This window comes from Rhincodon typus, chromosome 18 (genome assembly GCF_021869965.1).
Source record: "Rhincodon typus isolate 14 chromosome 18, sRhiTyp1.1, whole genome shotgun sequence".
Lineage (NCBI taxonomy): Eukaryota > Metazoa > Chordata > Chondrichthyes > Orectolobiformes > Rhincodontidae > Rhincodon > Rhincodon typus.
Genome location: NC_063349.1, coordinates 19,221,331 through 19,248,116, shown reverse-complemented (window position 1 = coordinate 19,248,116; position 26,786 = coordinate 19,221,331). Strand labels below are relative to the sequence as shown.

Genomic DNA, 26,786 nt, shown 5'->3' with positions numbered 1-26,786 from the left:
TTCCTGCTCCTCTGATGCTGCTTGGCCTGCTGCGTTCATCCAGCTCTACACCTTGTTATCTCAGATTCTCCAGCATCTGCAGTTCCTACTATCTCTGATAGGTTTCATGAAGGTTTGGTAGTCATGTTGACGTGAAGTGGCAATTTATGTTTTCTTTCAATTGATCCCTTAACTATCTGTCCATCTGTGGGGGCAGGTAATCAAAGAAGCTTAGGCTTAGATCATATGTATTAATTAGATTGCACGGCAATTCATGTGTTCTGCTAAGTTACACTATAAATAAATAGTTAACTTTTTTAAAGCTATATATTTTTGGTGTGCAAGATCAGTGATTTGTAAAATCTAGTTTGGAACAAATAATTTTAAGGGTCATCAAATAATGTTTTAATTTTGCTGTGTTGCAAATCAGTCCGATTTGGTCTAGCTTGCTATCCCTGTGCTGTAACATGACACAATGAAGTAAAGTTGTGTGCTCTCTGAATCTGGTGCTAAGCTAACACATGCCAAGTAAAAGTGTCATTCTATCAAAGAAACATTCTATCAATAACAGTTCATAAACAGAAGTCAAAATCTTTAGCAGATCAATAGATTACTGTGCCAAACAACATTATAGCTCGGAAAAAGGTTTTAACACATGCACTTTAAAACATTCACGAATCTGCATTCCTAACTAAAGGGCCAGACAAATTCATCTGTAAGAATCTGAGAAGGGGACAGGAAACTAAAAACCATTGCTAAGAAAAAGAAAAAAAAATAAAAATCAAAAGTCATTTCACAATCTGTCTCAGGCAGAGTATAGTTAAAAAAGGTATGTTTCATCTGCAGGAGTCAAATACACTGCAAACGGAGTCGAATACAAATCAGAAGAAATAGTCATTTTGATGACTGAGGTATTTTAACAGTGCTCCAAAATGAACTTGCCTATTATAGATCATTAGAATCTTTGTTTAAAAAAAAGATAGGTAGACCATTTTTATACACCTTTATGAAGACATGTAAAATTCAAGTTATCTTCAATAACCATAGCACACGTTTATACTATGAAATTATTTGCACAGAGCTGCTTAACAGGGAAAAGATCAGAAAAGAGACCATGACAGTTAGAAAGCTGTAATCAAACAACTTCCATGAGATGTAAACTCGCAGGAAGCCATGCTGCTTTCGCTGAACATTTAAACTGACATGCATTAGGTTTAGCAGAGATAAAGTCCACTGGACCTGCATCCATACCAGCCTGTGGGAATTCAAATATTTTGGCAAATCAGGATAACTGGAACATTCCACCACAAACCAAGTCAAGCAGTAAAGTCAATTCTCCCAACCACCCAAAATCATTCTGGTACCGCTATCAGTGGCCTGCTTCTGAATGGCACTGGTAGGTATGTGAGAAGTGCATGCATTCAATCTCACCCAGGAAATCTATCATGCAGGAAACTATGGAAAAGGGATTTTCTTCTCTATAACCTACTCAGTAAGTTGTATGGCAATAGTTACGTAAAAGCATAATATCTTTATTTGCTGCTTCTAAAGAACTTTTCCACAATATGAATTGTGATCAAAAGTGATGTCAACATTTCTTTCATGTATGTTCATCAGCTAAACATTACAACAACACACTCAAGCCACGTGAAGTTTTCACTGGCGTGGTGAGGTAAAGGAAGAACTACAGGAGCATCTATTTGGTGAGTGGTATCTAAGAATAAAAAGAGAGGGAAAAGGGAATGGGCTATACAGGTAACATCAGCTTGACGATCATTCGACAGTAAGGCTTAAGAACAGTTCACCATGGGCCAGAGAGCTCCAGACCACTGGTGTTGAATTATTTTGACAAAGGTTTGGTGAATCTGCATGATGGGCTGGATTCATAAAAGGGTACAAGGCTTGAAATGGAGGATGTTGAATTTTTTTTAAAATCCAATTCAGTATTGCCATTTTTTTCAAGTTAACAATAGTTCAGTGAGATGAGAGAAAGCAGAACATTTATAATATTATGCCACAGTTCAATTGCCACAACTATGGTATAAATATATAACATCTTACCTAAAAACATTAGGCATGTTTTACTTAATCAGATTGACTACTGGCAGATGGAATGCCCAAACACAGATGTCATTTTAATATGATTCAGTTTTCATAATTAGAAAAATGCATAATGAAGTTCAAAAATTTTCAGATTCTGTTAACTGTAAAACCGAAAACCTGGCATGAATTAAGGACAAGGGGGCTTTTTCTGTACTGATACACCCATGTTTCTTATAACAAATACCAGCAAGCTTGTAAGAAATTCATTTGAATGAAATAGATGCCATGCAATGCATGGAGCATTTTTTTTAAAAAATGGCTCAATTCCCCTATTAAAAGTTTCAGGACAGGAATGGGAAAAGTGAGTTGCTATTGTTGAAAGGTTACCGACCACCATAAGAGTGCCTAAGCTGTTTTACTTTGGCTAGGGTAGTGGAAGACCATGATCACTAGAAGGAATCTATTACTCATTACTCCATAAGATTTAGATTTTTTCACTATTTTGTTACATGCTACATTTTACATTTTAGGACCACAACTCCTGACTAGGGATTCTTTAGTTTGAAAGAAATGAAATATTTGATTGCTGTTTAAAAAAAAGTATAACTTGATATACAAATCAGATTAAAAAGAATCAACACCCTTCAAAAATGAATCAATAGAGTTAATGAATGCAGACTAATCACTAAAGGGCTATCAAAAATAGTCATGACCATTATAAGTGGCTAGTATTGCATGCGTGTTGACCTGCATCAAAACTTTAAAATGCGATCTCTAAAACAACTGCTTAAGTACATCTCCACTGAAATACTGCACACAGGCTTCACAGTTCGTTTATTGTTAGTCATACATATTGACCAACTTATCACCTAAGAATCAGTTAGCTGCTAAGCTGCCAGTTTTCAAGTGAATAGCAATGCCGGAGCGCACTTGTAGCTGTGAGGTTGCACATATTATCAATAACACATGCTGAATGCTGGACAAAATAATGGGTACAAGGCAAATTAAAACTACATCAAAAACCTGCCTTTTTAAATGATTAAAGTTTTCTTCATTTTAAAGAAATATGACACTTATTCAAATATGCACACAAGTTACTTCTACAGAACTCGTATTTGAAGGGGCAAAGTTAATAACTAAGGGAAGCATCCAATCATAACTGAAATAATAATTACATGTTCTGATTCCGCTCCCCCCCACTCCGCCTCAATTAACAGATAGCTTTCTTAATTGTGCTACACAAGTTTACAATTTTTCCATCATGGCTGCAGATGTTCAACAATGTCACATGATGTTCTGTATGGCCTACCAGTGTAAAATTGACATTGCTCATTTGAACCAGCAGACTACACACTTCATGGACATGCATCCAAAACAAAATGGAAGATTGAATAGAAAACTGTACATTGCAGTAATTCAAATTTACTGCTCTCAACATAGTGACAATAGAAATGGTGAAACTATGTAACAGGGTTTGTTTTCCACCATGAGCATATAGTCTACCTAATTTTATTTTGCAAGTGCACCAAAAAGCAGGGCTGCAAAATAAGTGAAGTAGATAGCTTTATTTGACAAAATAGGAAAACAAATAGTTTAAGATTTTTTCCCCCAAGTAAGAGGTCTTTAATTTCTAAAAACAGATGTGGTCAAAAATTTGAAATATGGATTGAAGTACTTAACTCATGAAAAAGAGTACAAACAGTGCATGCATGTGCGCATGCATATATATTGGATATAAATACAACCACACAAAAACAAAATCATGGTTGGTTGTTGGCAACCTTTTGTATCAAAAATCACTTCCATAATATATTTCACTTTTCCTTTCAAACTTCACTAAAAATTAGTCAATTGACAGTATACATTTGATATCTTGAATTTTAAAATTTTGCTGCCCCATGTGGAAACTTCAAATAGGCGACTGAAATTTTGAAAACTTAATGAACAGATTATGGACAGATAGCAGCGAAGCTTTATGCAGGGGAAAAGGAAGAAAAAGGCAGATGAGAAAAGAATAAAAGTGTTACACACAAAGAGCCAGACAGGGCGTACTCAGAAACCTTGTCCTTCTGCCGCCAAGTTTAAAAGTCACTTGCTCTGATGCACAGTGAAACGATGCTGAGCCTGTGACAGTAAAAGAAAAAGGAGGAAAACAGACAACTAAAGTCAGAACGTTAGTATCTTAAGAATTGAGGGATTACTTCACATTTAATAAACATCTTTCTCTTCTTAGAAAATCGTTAATGCTTCAGTAGAATGTTACAAGTCCACCCAGGCTACATGCAGCTATTTTCATTTTTTCAAATTATTTGTTGTTGCTCTGGGAAATGTGATGCTGAATACAGAAAGTTAAATTCAATAGTTTTAAAATGGATACAACAAATTCCTTCACTTCAGATTTTAGCTCCTGGGTATTCTCTAAACTCTTCCTATTCATATACCCATCCACCTTTAAATGTTGTAATTGTACCAGCGTCCACCACTTCCTCCAGCAACTCTGTTCCATACACACATTACCCTCTGTGAAGAAGTTACCCCTCAGACACTTTTCAAAATCTTTCCCCTCTCACCTTCATCCCTAGGTCCCTTTGTTCAGCAACATTCCCCAGGGTTCGATTATTAATTGTCTAAGTCCTGCCGTGGTTTGCCTTACCAAAATGCAACACCTCACATTTATCTAACTTAAACTCCACCTGCCACTCCTCGGCCCACTGGCCCATCTGATCAAGGTCCCATTGTACTGAGGTAATCATCTTCACTGCCCATTACACCACCTATTTTGGTGTCATCTAACCATACCTCTTATATTCACATCCAAATCATTTACATCAATGACGATAAGCAGCGGACCCAGCGCCGATCCTTGTGGTACACTGCTGGTCACTTGCAACTAACGTAAACTTTAAGAATACAACCATGAAAGACAGCTGGACATTAGGTTTGAGCCTTCCTTGGTACACTGTTGGAGCTATTCAAAACTTAATAGAAAATACCCTTAACAAGGAAAAATAGTTGACTACAGCGACAGTAACTTGCTTATGTGTGAGGTGTTCTTAATTTTTGAGAGGCAAATTGCTTTTCACTTCAAGGCATCTGACCTACATAAATCAGAAATATAGATGCCATTAGTGTGTGAAAATTGAATGTTCGGAGGCTTATATGAGGAAATAGTCAAACTTTCAAAATACACTTTCTCTTTTCAAACAGAAGAAATTGTATGGCGAAGGTACATACTTTTCACTGTATTATTACATTGAATACAAGTGACAATAAATGATTCAATTCAATTCATAAAAAACACGTACTTTATTATAGCAGAGGTAGCTATCAAGGGACCTTAACCAGAAAGCAACATAGTACATAGATGACAGCAATGAAAGGGCTTATATATTAATATATTCGCACAAATACAGACTGGAAACCACTGAAGACATACAATGTGTAAAATGTAATCAACTGGTCAATTTCTCAGCACATTTCCTCTGTGAGCATCTGACAATCTGTCTCACCACCCTCCCAAATGTCAATTGTCCTACCACTGTGTGACCTCGATTCCAAAAGCTGCACAGCTAGATGGAAGTACATGCTCTAACATGTTTTGCTACCTCGGTGCATTGTGTTTCCGTTTGGTCCAGACAGGCTATCAGCTTTGGACAAGATCAGTTTTATGGTGGCAATACAAACAAGTGATTACTTAATTCACTAGGAACTGGTGTGTGAAGCCAGCACATTACAATATGCAGCTTAGCTAATCAAATTCTTCCACCTATTCTCTGTAACCCTCAGTTTTCTTTATTCGTCTGCTTATCTAAAAGGCAGGATGAAGAGAAGTTACAGGGATAACTCTCATGCCTCACTTCCAATGTCCAAGCAACGTTAGCCAAACAAATTGCAATTACAGTTTCAGAAACCTTGGAATTAGGGACTGTAAAAGAAACCTTGTTCAGTAGTACTTTGTCTGCACTGGAGTGTTGCTTTGTTGCATTAGAGTGTAACTAGAATTTGGTGAAAGAGGGAGGTGGTGATCAGTCTCTTTTCTCTCATTGATGAGCACTTCTGCTCAAATATAAAAGTAAAGTCTGAGGGAATTTGGGGTATAAGAGGAAAAGAGCAACCTTAAGGAATTCCTACTGTACCCTGTACAGAGGGGCCCCAGGGACTTCTCAACGCAAGTTCCAACAATTACATTCCTGGTAATTGTAATTTTGGGTTCCTCCTTCTCTTTCAATTCCTGATTTACAGCTATTTCTGGGCTGCTACTTGTATCCTCTTGAGAAGACTGACTCAATATCTATTCAATTCATCTCTCAGCTCTTCAGCCTCCTTTAGTAAGTCCCCAGACTCTCTTTCTATAGAATTAACACTCATTTTGTTAACTTTTTTTTAAGAAACCTTTCTTGTTTGTTTTTATATTTTTGGCTAACTTCTCACCTTAGTCTAATTTTTGTTCCTTACCATCTTTTAGTAATTATTTACTTCTTACAGCCTGTCCAACTTTTTGACCTGCCACCTATCTTTGCACAGGTGGCTCCATCCCTCAGAATTTTTCTTCTTTATTAGAATGCTTAGAATACCTGGTCAGCATGCACAAGTTGAACCAAAGGGTCTGTTTCTGTGCAGTACCACTATCTGTTCAAAGATTTCTGGAAGATGTTTTCCACTGCAACTCTCTTGACCTATCCCTTAACTAAATTACCCTTGGTCAAATTCAAAATAGCAATCTTGGACCCACACTTTTCTCCCTTAAAAAGACTGAATTTTGCAATCATGTCATGGTTGCTGCTACCCAAAAGAACTTTCACAGTAGAAATCAGTAATTAATCCTATCACACTGGTCAAAACTAAGTCTAGTATAAGCCTGCTCTCCAGATGGTGACACAGCATGTTAGTCTAAAAAACTGTCCTGAAAACATTCAATGAATTTGTCCCCTACATTATCCCCCATCTGATTTTTTCCAGGCTACATGTAAATTAAAAATCGCTCATGATGAGCATAGTACCCTTTGACAACCTCCCATTATTGTTTCCTTGATGCACTGCCCTACCATTAGGGGGCTGATACACAGCTCCTAAAATTGACCTCTTACCTTTATCATTTCTCATTTCTACCCAGACTGCTGCTATATCCTAATTTCATGGATTTACGCCATCTCTGTCTTGTGCTGATATCACATTTAATTAAGAGAGCCATTTTCTCCACCATTTCCTAGCTTCCGGTCCTTCCTAAATGTCACATATTAGTTCATCTATTTTGTTTTGAATGTTATGTGCATTCAAATGCAGTACCTTAAGTTTTGTCCTTTTACTAATTTTGTAACCTCTAGTTTTATCTGATTTGCATTTACATCACCATTCTCCTCTCCTTCCTGTTGTCTGTTTATCACTACTCACTAAGTCTGCCTGATACTGGGAAGAGGACAAAATTAGTTAGCTATAATATTCTTGGGTTTCAGATTAATATAGCCATAAAACTAAACCATTTATTCTATATTCTTCCCTTGGGGTTGATCATACATTGCACTTAAATTTGAAAAATGATCATGTGCCTAAAAAGAATGGAGACCATCGATTTACATATCAAATATTTTAAAATATTTTAAATAGATGCTACCCAAATCAAACAAAATATCACTTGAAATTATTCTACAAACTAAATTACAAAGATACAATCAAATTCCCAAAAATTGAAAACAGAAAGAGTGGGTTGGACACAAAATTACAATGACAGAAACACCCTTTTGAAGTCATTCTATTTCCAAACATAAATCAATATGTCGCACTATTCGTGACTCCTCAAACAGTAAAGCAGCTCATTTTCATTTGCAGCAAGACTTGGGCAATATTTGGTCTTGGGCTGTAAGTGGCATATAACATTCGCATCGCACAAGTGCCAGGCCACAACCACTTCCAGTGAGAGAGAGAATCAAACCATTGCCCCTCCATATTCAACAGCATTACCAAAACCTAACCCCATTAACAACCGTTAAACAGAAACCGAATTAGATTAACCATATAAATGTAGTGGTTACAAGAGGAGGTCAGTGGCTGAGAATTCTGGGACATATATCTCAGCTCTCAATTCCCCAGTGCCTATCCACTACCCACAAGGCACAAGTCAGGAGTGCAATGGAACCCTGTACACTTGCTGGAATGGATTTAGCTCCAAAAATAGTCAAGAAGCTCAAAGTAACCAGATCAAAGAGCCCACCTGATTGGCACCCTATCCACCAAAAATGCACAGCAGCAGCAGTGTTTGCCATCTACAAAGTGGACTGCAGTAATTCAAATGACCAACAAGACTCTTCAACAGCACCTTCCAAACCTACAGCCTCTACCGGCGAGAAGAGCAAAGACAGATTCATGGGAATATCAGCACCTGCAAATACCCCTGCAAGCCACACAACATCATGACTTGGAACTATATTGCCATTCCTTCATTGTTGCTGGTTCACAATCCTGGAACTCCCTCTAACTGCACTGTGAGTTTAACTACAACTTCAGGACTGCAGTAGTTCCAGAAGGCAGCTCATTACCACATTAAGAGCAGTTAGGCATGGACAATAAATGCTGACCAGTGATGTGTACTTAAGAATTAATTTAAAAAACTTTCCTATTGGACAAATTCCATACGGACACGAAAACATATACAATTTCATACAAAAAACACACAGCAATGACTGCTGACTTTGTCGATATAAGCTGACAAATTCAAAATCTTGATAGGACCGGTATCACTGGCTCCAACTTTTTTTCTAAAGTGCAAGTCAACTTACGCTGCCCAATACAGAATTCCAGAAGCTCATAACGCAGAGATGCAACAATAGCATTCCACTGTAATCTGGTGTCATATCCAATATCAGGATGTAGTGGCAATAGGTTAGATCAGGCCCCAGGGTGAGCATGCTAAACTGGCATAAGTTCAATCAGCTCAAGGAGTCAGATTCGGTTTTTAGTAGTCTAACTTTTCCTGGGTAGTTATTTACTTACACCAGTGGAACTCTCTGAAATTTCAGATTTAAACGTATACTTTAGGAGAGTCCCAGAAATCAGGGAATTAACCATTATCTTCATGTTCTCAGGAAATTCCCTCAGAGTCTGCTTTATCAGGGATTCCACAGGGATCCCATGTGAGCTACAGAAACAACTATGTGGCCATTGGAAAATCCATGCATATATTTCCTTGAGTGGCACAATGTTATAGTTTGTTTTATATTTATTTACTTACAAAGCAGTGAATTTTTGGAATTTCCTACCTCAGAATGTTGTGGAACTTTACTCATTGAGTATATCCAAGACAGAGATTAACGTATTTCTAGATATTAAATATGTCAAGGGATATGAGAAAATCATTCCAAGGTTAAAAATCATAGAAACATAGAAAATAGGTGAAATAGGCCATTCGGCCCTTTGAGCCTGCACCACCATTCAACATGATCATGGCTGATCATGCAATCTCAGTATCCCATTCTGTCCTCATACCCCTTGATCCCTTTAGCCACAAGAGCCACATCCAGCTATCTCCAATATATCTAATGAACTGACCCGAACAGCTTCCTGTGGGAGAGAATTCCACAGGTTCACAACTCTGAGTGAAGGCATTCTTCTTCATCCGCGTCCTGAATGGCTTACCCCTTATTCTTAGACTGTGACCCCTTGTACTGGACTTCCCCCAACATTGGGAACATTCTTCCTGCTTCTAGCCTGTCCAGTCCCATCAGGAATTTATATGTTTCTATGAGATCCCCCCTCATTCTTCTAAATTCCAGAAAATACAAACCCAGTCAATCCAATCTTTCTTCATGTGTCAGTCCTGCCATCCCAGAAATCAGTCTGGTAAACCTTTGCTGGACTCCCTCAATAGCAAGGAAGTCCTTCCTCAGACTAGGAGACCAAAACTGCACACAATACTCAAGGTGTGGCCTCACCAAGGTCCTGTATAACTACTGCAAGACATCCTTTCTCTAATACTGAAATCCTCTTGCTATGAAGGACAGCATGCCATTAGCTTTCTTCACTTCCTGTTGCACTTGCATGCCAACCTTCAGCGACTGTTCTACCATGACACCCAAGTCTCGTTGTACCTCACCTTGCTCTGAACTGCCACCATTCAGATAATAATTTGCCTCCCTGTTTTTATGACCGAAGTGGATAACCTCACTTTTATCCACATTATACTGCATTTGCCAAGTATTTGCCCACTCAGCCAATCTGTTCAAGTCACATTACAGTCTCTTAGCATCCTCTTCACAGCACACCACCACCCAGCTGAGTGTCATCTGCAAATTTGAAGATATGACATTCAATTCCTTCATCCAAAGTTAATATTGTGAACAGCTGAGGTCCCAGCACTGAAGCCTGCAGCACCCCACTCGTCGCTGCCTGCTATTCTGAAAAGGACCCGTTTATTCCAGCTCTCTGCTTCCTGTTGCCAACCAGTTCTCTATCCATGTCAATACATTACATCTGACATCATGAGCTTTAATTTTCCTTACAAATCTCATGTGGAACCTTGTCAAAAACCTTTTGCAAGTCCAGATACGCAACATCTACTGATTCACCACTGTCCACTCTACTGGTCACATCCTCAAAAAATTCTAGAAGATTTGTCAAGCATGATTTCCCCTGAGCAAATCCATGCTGACTAGGACTGATTCTGTCCCCGCTTTCCAAATGCTCAGTCATTACATCTTTAATGATAGACTCCAGCATTGTCCCCACCACTGATGTCAGGCTAAACAGACCATAAATTCCCCATTTTCTCCCTGCATCTATTTTTTCGAAAGAGTGGAGTTACATTAGCTACTCTCCAGCCCATTGAAACTCTTCTAGAGTCGACAGAATGTTGGAAAATGATCACTGAAGCATCGTTATTTCTAGGGCCACTTCCTTAAGTACTCTGATAGATCATGATCAGCCATGATCTTGTTCACTGGTGCAGCTGATACGAGAATTCCAATCCTTACTCCCGCTTTTATTTCTTACGTTCCTATAATACATCAGGGAAGCACTGTGGGACATTTTATTACGAGAGAAATGTTCTATATATGTACTCTTGGTCTGTAAACAAAGGACTCTTTCCAAAACAATGTGTGAGGTGTTTTCCTTATCACCTGGACAAGCTGACAAATTGCCCATCATATTTTAGCCTCATCAGTGTCATTCAGTATGTTAATCACCATTTTAGTGAAATAGCTTTTTTCAAAAACTGGTAAGATTAATTTGCCAAAATTAGAAAAAGATATTTCTTTCTAGCAAACGCTTGGAAAAATATTTTTAAAATACTGATACACAAAAAATCTCTCTGCTGTAATATTCAACTTGTGTTCTGAACAGATAAACGAGAGGTGTACATACACGAGGTTAAACTGTGAGCACTCTGAAGGTCAAATTCCATTATCAATGCTAAAACTCTTTGGTCCTTAAATGAACACAAATGATAACAATGACAGGCTAATGATTTAAACATGCAAATTCTAGTTCTAAAAAGATTAGCTTAGAAAAAAAAATTATTTGCAAATTTTGTAATTGGCTAAATTGTTTGTCACCACTGATATCAGCATTTCCCTGCCACAGACTTAGACAAGGTGGAATACCAGACAGCAAACTGCACAACAAAATTGAAATTTGCCAAATGTTTCATGATGTCTGTTCTACCACATCACTGGTTCTAACTTCTACACTGACAGATACAATAAGTTTGACACTGTCTTATTCTATTGCCTTTTACTCACAATCCCTTTGCTTTCTGTATTTTGATCATTGTTGTACAATTTGACAGTGCAGAACAAGACCATTCAGCACAAAACAGCTCTTTCAAAGAGCCAGCATAGCTATTTAGTTCCAATCTCATTTCTTCCCAACAGTATTTCAGCTTTTTCTCCATTTCAAGTGCATATCCAACTGTTTTTTGAAAGTGACACAACTGTGTTCCATCACCCAATTACACAATGTATCCTAGATCATAACTTGCTAAACAGAAAAAAAAGCTTATTTCCCTTCTGTTTCTTTCTTACATCTGTACCTTTTAATAAACGAGACATTCATGAGTGAAAACAATTCCTCTTTCTTTCAAAATTTCTCAATTAAAGCCCCTTATGACCTTACCTACTCAGAGAGCAATCTCAGGATATCAACAGGGAATAAAGGATTATCCTGGCTGAAAATGAGAACTGTAATCCCTAAAAATAGTCCAGCTGATTTTGAAGTTATGATCAAGACTAAAACTTTTTTGCAGTTGGGCCCCAAATTTATTTCATTTTTCCACCTCAACCGACTGACTCTTGGACATAGTGCTTTTTCTCCATCCATTTTCAAAATTATTATTTTCTTTCCATTTTCACACTCGTTCCTGCAATCCTGAAATGAGAAGCCAACTGATGACCAGCTTTCAGATATTTCATGTTGTATAAAGAGTTGAATGAGATGTGATCTCTATTTCTGCAAAATCTGATTGACGATGACACCAAAGTCAATCCATGGTCCAGCTGATTTGCTAAATGACAAGTCTACTACAATACTACCCCAGTTCACAGCACAGCTAAAGAAGTTCTCATAAAACAAACGTAATGACTGTTTAACATATGAGAGTGTCTACGTGCAAGATAAAATGCAATTTCCCACAGAACAATCCTTCTGAGTGGTGTAGTTACTTCATAAAACATATTGTACAGCTGTACCAAGTTACAATATCAGCATCACAAGACAGAGTAACACTACCAAACATGGTATATCACATGGTGCATAATTTAAGCCAATGCTCAGAGTAGAGAAAACAGTTTTACAAACAAAGCATTGTAACTCAGGTGGACAGAGCAGACCCAATAGCAGAAACCTCATCTCTACACACAGGCCCACAGAACTTCACACGTTTACTTTATAAATCATGGAATTAGGACAACTGCATTGGCAAAAGCTAACTGAAGTAGTCAAACAGTTGCGTACTTATCAAACAGTACAGAAAGCAATTAGCCAAAAAAGATGAAAGATGAGACTTGGAATTCATTAGAATGCTACATGAAAGCACAACTTACAACAAGATCACTTCAGGTAGTGAAACCATCTTTGAGACAGGAGTTTACAGAATGCCAATTTCAATAAGTATGTACATGCCTGTTTGTTGGTATTTCCATCAGGTCAATTGTCTTAATTCTATCGTGTATTGGCAGACATCTCAGTAAGGAAGCGCAGTTCAGCAATGCACTTTAACCACTATTTAGATACATGGACTTTCCTTTAAATTCAAATGATCAAAGAAATAAAACATGCCTACACAAGTATGCATGTATCAACCGTGCATATTACACCAAGAACTGGGGTATAATTGTGAAATAGACAGCATGTCTCACATTATTAGCAAGATTCTTACCTTGTGCAGTTCCAGGAGCACTTTGTCCAGAAATCACCCCTTCACTGGTGTAAGCAGAGTACAAATTTTCACTAGATGGTGATGGTTTCAGCAATTGACCTTGTCCAGAAACAGTGAATTCTTGAGTACTTGGGGGTGGCAAAAGCATCTGCTGTGATGTTAAAACTGAAGCAGTACTCTGAGCAGTTAAGGATCCTGCAATAGAACATCAGCAACATGTATCAGCAGCAAACAGGTCAGCACAGAAAAATAAAAAGCAATCAAAATGGATGCTAACTATTACCTACCAGATGGTAAAGGACTCTTTTGTCCTTGGGAACTGCTTCGACTAGATTTGCTGCTTTTCCCTTTAGTGGGCCTTCTACGACGTCCAGATAGGGGTGCTGCAGGTGGAATTATTACAGCTGGTGGTGCTTTACCCAATTTGATATAGAGTTCCTCTATCTCCAGCTTCTGTCTTGACTGCAACTCCTGGATCTCCTTCAAATGTCTGAAATACAGTAGTTTGGGATAGTGCATTATTTTGAGAAAATAAACTGTTAACTACGTGTTACTTTGGCTAACCTGATAAAGGACTGAGATAGGGAAAATACAGATACCAAACAGAGCAGGGTATATCTGCATGGAGACAGTTAGCCATTATACATGATAGTATGCACTATGAAAATATTATTAGTGAACAACTCCCAATTGCAACGATTACCTGAGTGAACTTCCTTATTTACAGTCTCAAAAAGCTACAAAGGACCCAGTGACCTACATCACTAATCTCACTCAGCAGTGGTCAGGAAACTGAAGGACAAAGGGGCAGGCCCCATCATTCAAAAATGTGCCTTAGCCAGGGAAAAGTCTCAGTAAAACAGTGTGGAGCTAGAGGAACACAGCAGGTCAGGAAGTATCAGAGGAGGAGGAAAGTTGATGTTTCGGGTTGGGACCCTTCTTCAGAACTGGGGATTGGCTGGGGGAAGGGTGGAGATCGGCTAGGGGGGAGAGAAGGTGGACAGGTTGTGTCAGGTCAAGGAGGCAAGAGGGAGGATGGGTGGGGCTGGGGAAAGGTAGGTGTATTTGGTGGTAAGTTCCCGAGGAGGAATGAGGAGTTGCTCCTCCAGTTTGCGTGTGGTGTCATTGTGGCACTGGAGGCAGCCCAGGATGGACAGGTCATCAAAAGGAGTGAGAAAGGGAGTTAAAATGGTTAGCGACCAGAAGGTATTGTCAATTATCGCGTACAGAGTGCACATCCTCCACGAGATGGTCCAAGTCTGTGCTTGGTCTCACCGAAGTGGCCTCCGGTACATCGGGAGCAATAGATCCAGTAGTCCAAGTTGGAGAACGTACAGGTGAGCCCCTGTCAGAAATGAAAAGTTCACTTTGGGCCTTGAATGGAGGTGAGGGAGGTGGTGTAAACACAGGTGTAGCACTTCCTGCTGTTGCAGGGAAAGGTGCCAGGTGTGGTGGGGTTAGTGGAGAGTTAATGGGGAATGTGGAGCAGATGAGGGAGTCATGGAGTCAGCAGTCCCTACGAGCAGCAGACAGGAGTGGGAAGGGAAATCTTTCTTGGTCGTGGGGTCGGATTGTAGGTGGCAGATGTGACAGAGGATGATACACCAGACTACACCTCTTCTCAGCCACCCTCCTGCAAGAATGCGAACCCATACTGCCAATTCCTCCACCACCACCGCATCTGCTCCCAAGATGGAGCGCACCACTCCCAAACATCCCAGATGTCCTCCTATTTCAAGGACCACAACATTCCCCCCTCCAGTGATCAAAAATGCCCTCAACCACATCTCTTGCGTTTCCTACACTTCTTCCCTCAAAATCCCTCCCCCAAACAAAAATAAAGACAGAGTCCCCCTGGTCCTCACATACCACCCCACCAACCTCCGCATCCAGCATGTCATCCTCCACCACTTCCGCCACCTATAATCTGACCCCATGACCAAAAAGAGATTTCCCTCACCACCCCTATCTGCTTTTCATAGGGACTATTCACTGTGACTCCTTAGTCCACTCCACACTCCCCACTAATCCCACCACACCCGGCACCTTTCCCTGCAACCGCAGGAAATGCTACACCTGCCCCTAAACCTCAGCCCCTCACCTCCACTCAGGGCCCAAAACAAACTTTTCATTTCCAACAGGGGTTCACCTGTACATTCTCCAACTTGGACTATTGTATCCATTGCTCCCGATGTGGCCTCTGGTACATCGGTGAGACCAAGCGCAGACTCAGGGACCATTTCGTGGAGCATCTGCGCTCTGTACATGATAATCACCACCACCTTCTGGTCACTAACCATTTTAACTACCCTCTCCCACTCCCTTGATGACATGTCCATCCTGGGTCACCTCCAGTGTCACAATGATGCCATCCACAAACTGCAACACCTCATATTCTACCTCAGGAGCCTACAGCCCAATGGCCTGAACACAGAATTCACCAGTTTTAAAATCTCCACACCCACAGCCTCATCCCACATCCAAACCTCCCTCTCATCCCCGCCTCCTTGACCTGACACAACCTGTCCATCTTCTTCCCCACCTATCCGCCCCACCACTCCCACTGACCAATCCCCACTACCCCCTACTGGCATCCACCTATCACCACCTAGCTTTCCCCAGCCCCACCCATCCTCTGTCTATTTATTTCCCAGCTCCCTTCCCCCTCCCTAATTCTGAAGGGTCCTGATCCGAAATGTTCACTTTCCTACTCCTCTGATGCTACCTGACCTGCTGTGTTCCTCCAGCTTCACACTGTGTTGATTCTGACTCCAGCATCTGAAGTTCTTGCTATCTCCAAACTCTCAGTAAAATTCAGGGAGGACAGAGAAACAAAAATCTCAACTCATCCACCAAACATTCCAAACTCCCAAATAGGCCTTTAGGTTTCTGAGACTAATGCTGCTTTTGTTAAATTAAATAGAATGCAAAAAAATGGGCAGCAGTTTTTCACCTGCACTTCATTTATAGAATATCACAGGGAGTAAGCAAAGTTACAACCAGCAATGATGACTAATACAAATTACTAATGATCATTACTTTTTGACCAGTGAGTATGCGTCTATTTTAAATAGTGGAGAAGTTACTCTGGTAAGGGAAATATAGAGCACAGGACACAAAATTAAAGTAAGGCCAGTTACAAGTTGAATTTCAAAACATTTTATCCTAAACAAGATAGGGGAAATCTGGACTTGACCCTCCCCTAATAGCCCAATACTAATTCACAAAGATTGTGGATATTGAATTAAATTTAAATATTGCAGTCTAACATTGATGGGGGAGAAGGTAGTCACAGCAAGGGCATCAAATAAAGTGAAGTATTTAACTCTAACTTTATAATCAAAACAAAGTCGGTCAATTTTTACGTACAAATTCATTTAGATTTAACATATTTCTCAGTTTTTCCCCTCAAAGTAATCCCACTGTATGGTCCCATATGTTCCAGCAACTAAAAGAGGATTAATCATTAGATGAGCAGTATCAGGATAGCATGTTTTCAAGAGTGAGGAACTGTTTTAACATCAAGAAATTGCCATTTAATTGCACATTTGGCAGGACAGATGTCTGATTCCTGCAATAAAAACCACAAGAATGACGCAGGATGTCAAACTGGCTCTGGCAGTGAGCACGGTTTACTAGTTGAAGTAGCAGTGCAGACAGTGTAATTGACCACATTGTCTCTAAGATAGTGAGAGAAAAATCAATGTGAATTATCCATCATTGCTGGCCATGTTTCTCTTCTGCTGATTTGGTGAAAGGACAGAACTTCTCCATGATGTTCTCTCAAGTAGCAAGCTATCCATGAATAAACACTGGTATTTATTGATCATTCTTGAACTGTCATTTGTTCAGGAAAGGTTTAAAAAGGTTTAATGACAAACCAGCATATATTAAAATTGTTCTACATTTTGTATGGAATGAGACACAAGTGTAAAACTTTCAAGGCTGCAATGCATTCCACGCTCTATCAGACAGTTGATTTTTCAAAGATTATTTGCAATAGTTGTTATTAAAAGAATTAACTGTTGGAAACTGGATTACATGCATTGATCACATCAGATAGTTTCTAACAGGACTGAAAGAAAAGTAACCAGATACCTACTTGTCCCTCAATCTGTGGAGCTCTTTTCGCATGTCTTCATCTTCAATTTCTGAATCATTATCACTGCTCATGTAGGAGGAATTAAAAGAATTGGTGAGGTTCTGTACAATGGTGGCACTCTTTGATTCTGGCGATTGAGGGGAAACTGAACTCCCTGCACTATCAACCTGTGTTTGATCCAGTTCCTTTGAACAAGGTTGCTGTCCAGTCTCCTGCAGAACTGGTCCATTCACATGTACATACTGATCTGAACCAGTTGATTCTTTTGATGGTAAAATTTGATCTGAAGCTCTAAAGAGATCCACTGCCGCAGAGGAAATTACCGTCAATGGGGCAGTGCTCAAAGGAACATAAGGAGTGACTCCCATGCCAGCTTCATAAGTCACTTCATCCTGTGTCCTTGCTACTGAAAAGCGGCCAACAGTGTCTCGTCGTGTTGTGACCTGGAATCGTCCTATATTTGCCTTATGAGCTGGCTCCTGTTCTTGGTGTTCATGATATGGCAAAGATCTGTTGTTTTTGCTTTGAGTTACTGAGACACTATCCACCACATCTTCATGACTGTCATGTTCAGGTTTAATCACTGTACTTTCAGGACTGCTTCCAGAAAAGGAAGACTCATCTGACATATGTTTCAGCTTACTTTCTTGCTGCTTATCATTTGCTTCTTGATACAAGACATCATCTGTTGCAACAGAAACCTACAAGAAAAAAAATTTACTGAGTGTTTCTTCAAACAAAAGTTCATTCAGATTTGGCACATAAAAGTGAAGAAATCTAAAATCTATATTAAAAAAATACAAGTAGTCAAATATGCACACAGTGTAGCTAAGATAGTTTTAATAAGTGGTGCCTGAAAGGGCAGCAGTCCCTCAGTACATTAATAGAGTGCCAGCTCTGATGTTTGTACTCGAATCCTGCAACGAACCCACAACCTTCTGAGTCAAGAAACAACTGAGCCACCAAATTTGTGTATTCAAACCTGACTGAACATTCCTCTAAGGTGTGGGCTGTATGACCTTTTCTTATGCTCACATCCGTAATATGCTCTGAATCTCACAAGGCAATAAAACATGGGGGCAAAAAAGTGACAGATCACTAAGATGACTGACATTAAAAATATAACAAGCAGCATTCCATCAGAAATCCAAACATCTTCATTTCGGTCTTATTTCTTTTTCAAGCGTGTTGGTCTCAAGTCCATTTCTTCCAGCCAACATATTTCCATGGCTGGTCTCTGCAAGGAATGGTTCATATTTCAAGTCAGTGACAAAGTGATAGCATTTCACCACTGACCTCGAATACAACTACTCCAAAAGATCTTGCAAATTTTGTGAATTCCCCCTTTCTCATGTTTAATTTGAATGCGGTGACATGTGAATGGGGTTTCAGAACAAACACCCTTTGGACGGCATGGTAAGTAGTAAACAAATTAAAATACACTGATATTCTTTACTATCTATTAAGATTTGCAGAGAGCAAAATAAATAATTGGGACAGATTAAAGCAGAAGCTTAAGCATCAAATCAATTTGGATTCCATCAACTATGGCTCTGAAAAGTGCTTTGATACAGCTGGTCATTGTGAAAAGTGCCACAAAAATACCATTTCTTTGCTTTAAATTGAAAACGTTATCGTAAGAAATTTAACATTAAACATGTATAAAAAATTAATTTTTCAGGGCAAAAAGGTTGCTACAGCATTAACAGTAAGCTCAGTACAACAAATCAAACTAGTTTATAAATCATTCAAAAGTTGTAACTTTACAAGGTGGTTTACATTGAGATCAAGTCTTCAGAGCAAAGTTCTCATCAGTTTAATAATTTCTACTTGAATGGAATCTGGTGGAGGGGTGCATGGTGTTCAAAATACATTGACCATGGGAAGTTTTGATCATATATAGCAATTTCTAGGTCTCAATTTGTTTAACTACATTCTTGCAGATTCCATAAGTAGCAAATCATCTCCTTTTCACCTGCTCAGCACAACACCATCAGAAAGCTAATGATTGGAAACCACCGAGTTTTGAAGCTTAACACAAACTCTTTGCTTTACTTTCCTAACTATTAAAACTTGCATGTCACTCCCCAAATGGAACTGGTAGACAAAAATATAGATTATGTCAAGACAATATGTCGATGCTTTTTTTAAAGAAAATGCTGCAGCCATTCAACATTGCCTGTGGATCAAGCTGAAATCATTAGCTAGCAAGCCAGAAGTTTGCAGTCAAATTGGCATCAGAGTACTGTCAAAAAAAAGCAATTGCACTTCAAAACTACTTCGTTATCTGTAATTCCCCCTGGGAGTTAATCAAAAGCGCTAATAATGAAGTATCTTCTTCCTTCATTGCCTCCAGTTTTTAAGACTTAATTATTACCTGAAAACGTCCCATTTTAACAACTCCACTTCCAGTTGCGGTAGTTACAACTGTGTTTGACTCTATGACACCTTCCTCATGAGACTGTGACACTAGCACAGGACAGCCCAATTTATCTTCTGAGGAAGCCGTGTTAATGTCTCCTAGCTGTGGGATATGACCTGGAATAGGAAAAGGAGGGGAAAAAAGCAAATATATTTATAAATTAGCACTTCAAGAAGTTAGATGCAGATCACATGGTTAAGTATATTCAAAATATGACTGCTCACTTAGAGCTTATAAACTTGGACTGATTATTGTTACAAAAGCATTAAATGAATAAGCCTGTCTTAAAGCTGCAAGCTGTTAATCAAAATATTTAAAGTTCTGAATTGACCTAAAGAGAGAGCTAAGAAGAGCCAGGAGGGGACATGAGAAGTCTTTAGCAGGTAGGATCAAGGAAAATCCTAAAGCTTTCTATAGGTATGTCAGGAATAAAAGAATGACTAGAGTAAGATTGGGGCCGGTCAAGGACAGTCGTGGGAAGTTGTGCGTGGAGTCTGAAGAGATAGGAGAGGTGCTAAATGAATATTTTTCGTCAGTATTCACGCAGGAAAAAGACAATGTAGTTGAGGAGAATACTGAGATACAGGCTATTAGACTGGACGGGATTAAGGTTCATAAGGAGGTGGTGTTAGCAATTCTGGAAGGTGTGAAAATAGATAAGTCCCCTGGGCCGGATGGGATTTATCCTAGGATTCTCTGGGAAGCTAGAGAGGAGATTGCAGAGCCTTTGGCTTTGATCTTTATGTCGTCATTGTCTTCAGGAATAGTGCCAGAAGACTGGAGACTAGCAAATGTTGTCCCCTTGTTCAAGAAGGGGAGTAGAGACAACCCTGGTAATTATAGACCAGTGAGCCTTACTTCGGTTGTGGGTAAAGTGTTGGAAAGGATTATAAGAGATAGGATTTATAATCATCTAGAAAGGAATAATTTGATTAGGGATAGTCAACACGGTTTTGTGAAGGGTAGGTCGTGCCTCACAAACCTTATTGAGTTCTTCGAGAAGGTGACCAAACAGGTGGATGAGGGTAAAGCGGTTGATGTGGTGTATTTGGATTTCAGTAAAGCGTTTGATAAGGTTCCCCATGGTAGGCTATTGCAGAAAATACGGAGGCATGGGATTGAGGGTGATTTAGCGGTTTGGATCAGAAATTGGCTAGCTGTAAGAAGACAGAGGGTGGTGGTTGATGGGAAATGTTCATCCTGGAGTTCAGTTACTAGTGGTGTACCTCAAGGATCTGTTTTGGGGCCACTGCTGTTTGTCATTTTTATAAATGACCTGGATGAGGGCATAGAAGGATGGGTTAGTAAATTTGCGGATGACACCAAAGTCGGTGGAGTTGTGGATAGTGCGGAAGGATGTTGCAGGTTACAGAGGGACATAGATAAGCTGCAGAGCTGGACTGAGAGGTGGCAAATGGAGTTTAATGCGGAAAAGTGTGAGGCGATTCACTTTGGAAGGAGTAACAGGAATACAGAGTACTGGGCTAATGGTAAGATTCTTGGTAGTGTGGATGAGCAGAGAGATCTCGGTGTCCATGTGCATAGATCACTGAAAGTTGCCACCCAGGTTGATAGTGTTGTTAAGAAGGCGTACAGTATGTTAGGTTTTATTGGTAGAGGGATTGAGTTTCGGAGCCATGAGGTCATGTTGCAGCTGTACAAAACTCTGGTGCGGCCGCACTTGGAGTATTGCGTACAGTTCTGGTCACCGCATTATAGGAAGGATGTGGAAGCATTGGAAAGGGTGCAGAGGAGATTTACCAGGATGTTGCCTGGTATGGAGGGAAGGTCTTATGAGGAAAGGCTGAGGGTTTTGAGGCTGTTTTCGTTAGAGAGAAGAAGGTTAAGAGGTGACTTGATAGAGACATACAAGATCATCAGAGGATTAGATAGGGTGGACAGTGGGAGCCTTTTTCCTCGGATGGTGATGGCTAGCACGAGGGGACATAGCTTTAAATTGAGGGGTGATAGATATAGGACAGATGTCAGAGGTAGGTTCTTTACTCAGAGAGTAGTAAGGGCGTGGAATGCCCTGCCTGCAAAAATAGTAGACTCGCCCACTTTAAGGGCATTTAAATGGTCATTGGATAAACATATGGATGATAATGGAATAGTTTAGGTTAGATGGGCTTCAGATTGGTTTTCACAGGTCGGCGCAACATCGAGGGCCGAAGGGCCTATACTGCGCTGTAATATTCTATGTTCTATGTTCTATGTTCTATGTTGTCAGCATACCAATCAAGTAAATTTGACAGTCACAAGGTAAGCAGCTAACAGGAAAAGTATCAGAGGCAGTTTGTTTTGAATTTTCATTTTTGTTTTAAAAAGAGCACCAAATACACACTACTCATCCATTACACAGCTTTTACTCACCAGCAATGGAAAACTCATGTTTACCGCTCAAATATTTGATAATATTCAGGTAAAGGATTCCGTTTTTGATGAGTAGCAGTAAACTATTACAAATGATTTATTTTCCCTGCAAGGAGTGATGCAGCACATAATAAATTCTTTACCTTCACCAGGCAGGCCAGTTGTTGTATAGCTCTGTCCAGGAGGCACAACTGACCCATTTACAGGAGTCATACCCTTTGATAAAAGAAAAAAAAAGGATAAGTTCAATGAAAATGTAAGGGCTTTTGAATACATATTAAAAAGGTGTACAACATATACGATCATCCAATTGGGAATTTGGGTTTTAAAATAGAGGCAGATAGATTTGGTTTTGAGTTCTGTGATAACTGTGATCACATCCAAACAAGCAAGTGATTCAGTTACATGCTGAGCAGGATACCAGTTTAATTTATTAATGAAATTTTTAAACTGTTGAGCTTAAGATAAAGAAACAGACCAGGAGAATTTGACTTTAGTTCAGAAGAATCATGTTCTCAATTGAGAAGAATATTTTTCTACCTTGTAGAAGATTTTTAGTTTATTAAGTTGACAAATTCAGACAATTTTAGAGTCATACAGTGATACAGCCTTGTGCATTGAAATAAATGCACTATAACCAAAAGTCTTTTATCTCCCTCGACAGTGCCCCTGGCTTTCCTGAATAGTAATCTTGCTCTCGATGGCTAAGTTTTTAATTTCTCAGAACTGAGGAGCTCCTGTTTATTTCCCATTTTCTTCTCTTTTCTCCCTTTTACCCCTCTTGATGTTCTTTCCCGAGGTAGAGTGGGCTGGAGGCCCGAGCGACGTGGGGTCAGCCAACAGACTGGAGACCTGAGCAACGTAGCAGTTGTCAGACTGGGGACTGGTGCAGGCGGTCAACAGCTTGCGAGCCTGGGCAGGCCACACGTTGAAGCCCCCCTGCACTGATCTACTGAAAGATTGTAATGCTTAGCTTTGTAACTACATTCTCATTTTTCTAACTTATACTATGAATAACTAAGTAACGTAATTTTTTTTCCTTTCTTTTAACATTTATATCTAAGATCTATACTGAAGTACCCTGCACCTAAAGTCCCACCATATGGGATGACATTGTCAACTCATCCTTATACTCCAAACTTCCGTACTAGACTACACGTGACAATAAATGATATTCTATTCTAAGAGGTTTAAGTCAGCAGAACCAGAAACAATTTGTAAAACTGTTGCAGGATTCCAGCAGGAGAACTGGAAAGAGTCAGTCAAGCAAGAAATAAAAGAGCTGAAATAGGAGTGATATTTTTCTGGAATTGAGTACCTGTAACACGTATTACAGAGAAACAGATCAAAAAACTTAACTTTGCTGTTTATGTCAAGGTCTTTCTATTCACCCCCTCCAACCCCACTTCTCTCTTTCGCTCTCTCTCTCTCTCACACACACACACACACTCTCCCCACCCCCCCATCTCTCCATCCATCCATAGATATAGATATCTGTACACACGTATCTTCGTTTTTCTTTCGTGTAATAATTTTGTGGTTGTTGGTTGAAAACCACTTGCAGCCTTGTGGGAGTACAATCAGTGACTAGCCGCCAGAGTAATCAATTGCAAAAATTTAACTTATGATCCATCAAGCCAGGACTCAATCCGGGATCTGACTCGTCCAGTATTATCATCAGCTGAAATCATAAATACTTGATTTACACTGATTCATCTATTCTATACACATTTTCAAGTCAGCTGCAGTAACTCTCAGAATACATGATGTCAGGCAGCATTGGCTGATTATCACAAAGCTCAAACATACGAGCAAAGCATACTGAAGCTGTGCAATTATCAGGGTTCCTCCTTGATTGATTTTTGTACCTAATTTGTACCACATCCTTATTGTATTGCTCAAGTAAGCTTCTGTTTTACAACATGCAACCAGTGGATGCTGGTACAGGCAACAGATAGAGATAGAATTATAGACAGTAAAAAGAATAGAATTCTAGGCTGAGGGAACTGTACAAAAAAAAAAATTTTTTTTTTTAAGGTAATATGATGTGAAACAGCAGCAATCGTAGTGGAATGTCATAGAGGAGCCTTGTCGATTTGGGCAAAGTTACAGTTTTAAAATTCAGAGACAGCAGAACATTGAAGCCAACACCAGCAGGCTGTTTTAATTGGCAAATCCAGAAAGACGACAACACTGGTACCAGGAGCAGAAACATGCTGGCAAAACCAAACGAAATTGGTTAACCAGAGTAACAGTTCACACCATAAAAAGCATGGAAAAACTTTGGAATTTGATCTAAGTGGCTAGACAGTACAGTGGTGACAAATATGTTGCTTTTTGTCTTCAATACCTGCAATATTCATGTCACAGGCAATCATTTCATTTATCTGTAAATTATTTTGTACATATTTCATATATAATTTAAACTAGATCAAGTAAAGGCGTGGCAGCAGAGGTGATACACCACAAGTGTCACTTGTGAGACTCTCTCAGAAGTATTGAGATTCAAGGTAATCATATCCATCAATAAATATTTGCATCTTCAGGAACTGCAGCTTAGTGGTTGAGCTGGTGTCCAATGTATAGACATTGCACGGTATCAGGGAAGACAAGAGTTACCTTGACACTTCAACAAGTAGTCGTCATAAAACTTGAGTTCAGAAGTGGAGTCAGTTTGGTTAGTTGTCATGTGTGGTTCAAGAGAGCACTCTACTCTAGAAAAGCCTGAGCCTTTGTCCTTACACAGCAGAGTGCCTGGAATGTTACGCTGCCTTCCCAGCGTCAGGCTAAGCACAGCCCGGAGGTAAAGAACAACTTTGGAGTGCAAGAGGAATGATCCAGTTGTCGCAGTCCGCATTAGAACCAACAACATAGATACAAGCAGAAGTAGAAATAATGTTCTACTGAAAGACATTGAGGAGTGGTTCCCAAATTAAAACAAAGAACCTCAAGCGCAATCATCGTTGGATTCTTAGTTGAGCAATGCATCGACTGGCGTAGGGCAAATCTAATTAGAGAATCAAAAATGTGACCGAGTGGCAGAGGAATAATGGGTTTCAACTCATCAGGCAGAGCTGTTCATTGGGATGAACTCCAATAAAATTGGCCCAAAATCAATGTCTTGGTGATTATACCTCTAGGATTTAGATTGGGAATTAAACTTGGGGGAGAACAGAAGGAATTCAGGAGAAAGGAGACTTAGAAATCAAAAAGCAAGTCAAATTACAGAACAGTGCAAGAATTTAAAGGAAGACCAGCAGTATGATACAGAAATTGACAGCAATGGTGCATCGAAAAAAATAGTCATGCAAATAGTGGTTTAAAAAAGGCTCATCTGAACACCTAATGCATTCACATGAAGAGTTGGTGGGACAAATAGAGTTAAATGGCATGGTTATAAAGTGATCAAGATTGGAAAATAAACATTCCGGTGTACACAACATTTCAAAAAGACAGATACAATGTAAAAAGAAGCCGTGTAATGCAAAAAGCATTGACAGTGAAGGACAACTAACAGTGAGAAAGAATCTTGGTTCATAAGATCAGAAAGTAGAATCATAATGGATGGAGATTTCGAATACCAAGGATCAAAAAACACAGGTGGAAATAGTTTACAGGTCCCCTAACAGTGGCTATACTAACAGATACAGCATCAAGAGAAAAAAAATTACAGCTTGTGACAAAAGCAATAATTCTAAGGGTTTTAAATCTAAATACATATTGGAGCAAATGGGCAACGGTGGTCTGCAAAAATACCTTTGTATTAATCGAGCAAACTATGACAATTTGGAACCAGAGATAATGCAATGAAGCAGTTAATTAGCAATCTCACTGTGAACAAACAACTAAGCAACTAAGTAACTAAAATAAAATTGAATTCCATATCAAGTCTGAAAGCAGCACTGTTCATTTTCACAAAAGAATCTTAAACTTGAATCAAACCAACTATATAGAATGGACAGGAAGATTGGATACAGTTCATTGGATAAACTGACAAAAAAAGAAAATTTATTTATTGGATTATCTCATGCTAATGTTTTGTTACCCTCTTCACCACTTCTAATGCGGATCGTGACAACTGGATCATTCCCCTTGCACTCCAAAGTTGTTCTTCACCACCAAGGTGTTCTTAGCCTGACACTGGGAAGGCAGCATAACATTCCAGCCACTCTGCTATGTAAGGACAAAGGTTCAGGCTTTTCTAGAGTAGAATGCTCTCTTGAACCATACATGATAACTAACCAAACTGACACCACGTCCTCTGCAAAACTGGATGAGGATATTGAGCACAACATGTCCAAGTTATTCATAGAGTTTGCAATTAGCACGAGATCCAAACACCATTGCGTTTTTGACTTAGGTACAGCCTGTCAACACAACCTTGTTACATTTATTTCTGCACTGTTTTCTATCTGTTAACCAGATCTTAATCCACATAATGACCCTTAACTGAGACCAAATAGTATGTGATAACCTCTTGTGGCACCTTACCAAGTGCTTTT

The 26,786-nt window shown here is 39.4% G+C and overlaps 1 protein-coding gene across 7 annotated transcripts in view; it reads right to left on the bottom strand.

The window, feature by feature from the left end:
- The window catches only part of wnk1b (WNK lysine deficient protein kinase 1b), a 180,687-nt gene that overhangs the window by 7,107 nt on the left and 146,794 nt on the right, over positions 1 to 26,786 (bottom strand). For all 7 annotated transcript variants that reach the window (XM_048608023.1, XM_048608019.1, XM_048608022.1 and 4 more), the window contains 5 exons: positions 22,428 to 22,500; positions 19,867 to 20,027; positions 17,490 to 18,190; positions 13,675 to 13,877; positions 13,388 to 13,582 (listed from right to left, as the gene is read on the bottom strand). In XM_048608023.1, coding sequence (XP_048463980.1) covers positions 13,388 to 13,582; positions 13,675 to 13,877; positions 17,490 to 18,190; positions 19,867 to 20,027; positions 22,428 to 22,500 — 1,333 coding nt within the window. The remainder of the gene's footprint in view (positions 1 to 13,387; positions 13,583 to 13,674; positions 13,878 to 17,489; positions 18,191 to 19,866; positions 20,028 to 22,427; positions 22,501 to 26,786) is intronic.